Below are 2,392 nucleotides of genomic sequence, written 5' to 3'. Positions count from 1 at the left end.
CCATATTTGGTAGCTATTTCTCTCCTTATGAAATATTTGGCCTTGTCCTTTTTTTTTCTTTTCTTTTTATTAATTTATTTTTAGTTTTCAGCATTCACTTCCACAAGATTTTGAATTCCAAATTTTCTCCCCATCTCTTTCCTCCCCCCACCCAAATACAGCATATATTCTGATTACTCTTTCCCCAATCTGCCCTCCATTCTATCACCCCCGCCCCCCGCCCCACTTCTCTTGTTCTCTTCCCTTCTATTTTCCTGTAGGGCAAGATAGATTTCTATACCCCTCTGCATATATATCTCATTTCCCAGTTGCATGTAAAAACAATTTTTAACATTTTTTTAAAACTGAGTTCCACATTCTCTCCCTTCCTCCCTCCCCACCCACCCTCATTGAGACGGCAAGCAATTCAGTATAGGTTATACATGTGTAGTCATCCAAACACTTCCATAACAGTCATGTTGTGAAAGACTGACTATATTTTCTTCCATCTTATCCTGCCTCCCATTTATTCTATTCTCTCCTTTGATCCTGTCGCTCCTCAAATGTTTTTGTTTCTGATTACCCTTCCTCTCATTTGCCCTCCCTTCTATCATCCCCCCTTTCTTATCCCCTTCCCCACTACTTTCCTGTAGGGTAAGATAGATTTCCATACCCAATTGAGTGTGTATTTTATTTCCTCCTTAAGCCAAATCCAATGAGAAAAAGGTTCACTCATTCCCTCTCACCGGCCTCCTCTTCCCCTCCATTGTAAAAGCTTTTTCTTGCCTCTTTTATGTGAGATAATTTTTTTTTTCAGGGTCATATGTTGGCATTTATTATTTAAGTTCAAGAACAGGTTGTGAAAGGGGTGGGTGTGGGAGGGCCTAGAGGAGAGGGAGGGAAGAGACAGGGAGACCAGAGTCTCTCCTCTGTCTGCTCTAGACGGGGTTGATCCTGATTTCTGAGCCTTGGTCCAGGGCACACAACGAAGCACATGATTAAGATGAGGTTGGGGGGGTACAGGTTTAGGAAAACACGGCGGGGGTGGGGGTGGCCAGAATTACACATCCAACCAGAGGTGGGGGCTGGGATTCTCCTTGGATGAGCAGCACGGCTTCTTTTTAGGAATTGAAGCATAGTGATAAGTTCCATCCCACTTATTTCAGCTCTTATAAAATATTCTTGTAGTTAAAAGTCTGAGCTAAAGAATTCTTTCATCGCCTCTCTAACTTCTTGTACTTTGCTTCTAGTTTCTTTGAATATGCATCCAATTTGTAAGCTGCCTGCTCAAGAGCTGCTACTTGCTCCTCAATTAGAGTGATCTGATCCAGATAAGGCTGAAGTGCTGCATATTTCTGGTTTAAGTCCTTTAGGTTTCTACTTATGTTTACTGCAATATCTTTCATTTCTAGATACTTCAAGCTAGTCAGTTTGTTCATATTTTCCAGAAGTTTATAGTCTTCACTGGTAGCTGTGAGCTCGCCCGTCAGGTACGTGGCCATTTTGGAGAACATGTCCTGGCACAGCCCCGTGATGTCCGCCTCGGCGGGCTCCGTGGCCTCCTCCGCTGTCTCCACCACGGCATCATCTAGGCCGGGGAAGGGAGGTAGGAGAAAGGATGGAGGGAAGGATGGGATGGCGAAGAAAGGGGAAAGGAAGGGGGGAAGGGAGGGGGACGGAGGGGAAGGGAGAGGGGCAAGAGTGGAAGGAAAAGGAGAAAAGGGCTATGTGAGATAATTTACCCCATTGTACCTCTCCCTTTCTCCTTCTCCCAATACATTTCTCTCTCACCCCTTCATTTTATTTTTGACATCATCCCTTTGTATTCAGCTTACCCTGTGTCGTGTGTGTGTATGTGTGTGTGTGTGTGTGTGTGTGTGTCACACACACATATACATATACATACATGCACACACATTCCCTCCAACTACCCTAATACTGAGAAAGGTCTCATGAGTTACAAATATCATCTTTCCACATAGGAATGTAAACAGTTCAACTTTAATAAGTCACTTATGATTTCTCTTCCCTGTTTACCTTTTCATACTTCTTTTGATTCTTGTATTTGAAAGTCAAATTTTCTATTCAGCTCTGGTATTTTCATCAAGAATGCTTGAAAGTCCTCCATTTTGGGAGCCAAGATGGCAGCTGGAAAGCAGGGACTTGCTTAAGCTCTCCCCCAAATCCCTCCAAACGCCTGTTAAAAATGGCTCTGAACAAATTCTAGTGCTGCGGAACCCCTGAAATAGCAGAGGGAAATAGCAGAGCCTGGAAGGTCGCTGGGAGTGGAGCGCAGCCTAGCATGGGCTGCACCAGGACAGACCAGACCCAGAGTCAGCAAGCCGGAACAGGCCTTGGGGCCATGAATCAGTGAGCTGTGGCAGTTACCAGACTTCTCAACCCACAAACGCCA

The 2,392-nt window shown here is 44.6% G+C and overlaps 1 protein-coding gene across 1 annotated transcript; it reads right to left on the bottom strand.

Annotated features, from left to right (window-relative positions):
- Positions 1 to 981: 981 nt before the first annotated feature.
- Positions 982 to 1,562, bottom strand: LOC118851846 (biogenesis of lysosome-related organelles complex 1 subunit 2). Its single transcript, XM_036761414.1, has one exon. It carries the CDS (start codon positions 1,491 to 1,493, stop codon positions 1,194 to 1,196), a length of 300 nt encoding a protein of 99 aa, XP_036617309.1. The 5' UTR covers positions 1,494 to 1,562; the 3' UTR covers positions 982 to 1,193.
- Positions 1,563 to 2,392: the final 830 nt, after the last annotated feature.

The sequence above is a fragment of the Trichosurus vulpecula genome, chromosome 5 (assembly GCF_011100635.1).
Source record: "Trichosurus vulpecula isolate mTriVul1 chromosome 5, mTriVul1.pri, whole genome shotgun sequence".
NCBI classification, from domain to species: domain Eukaryota; kingdom Metazoa; phylum Chordata; class Mammalia; order Diprotodontia; family Phalangeridae; genus Trichosurus; species Trichosurus vulpecula.
This window is presented reverse-complemented; position numbering and strand designations above follow the sequence as displayed.

Coding starts and splice junctions, on each gene's coding strand:
- LOC118851846 (XM_036761414.1), bottom strand. CDS start 1,493: ATGTTCTCCAAAATGGCCACGTACCTGACGGGCGAGCTCACAGCTACC.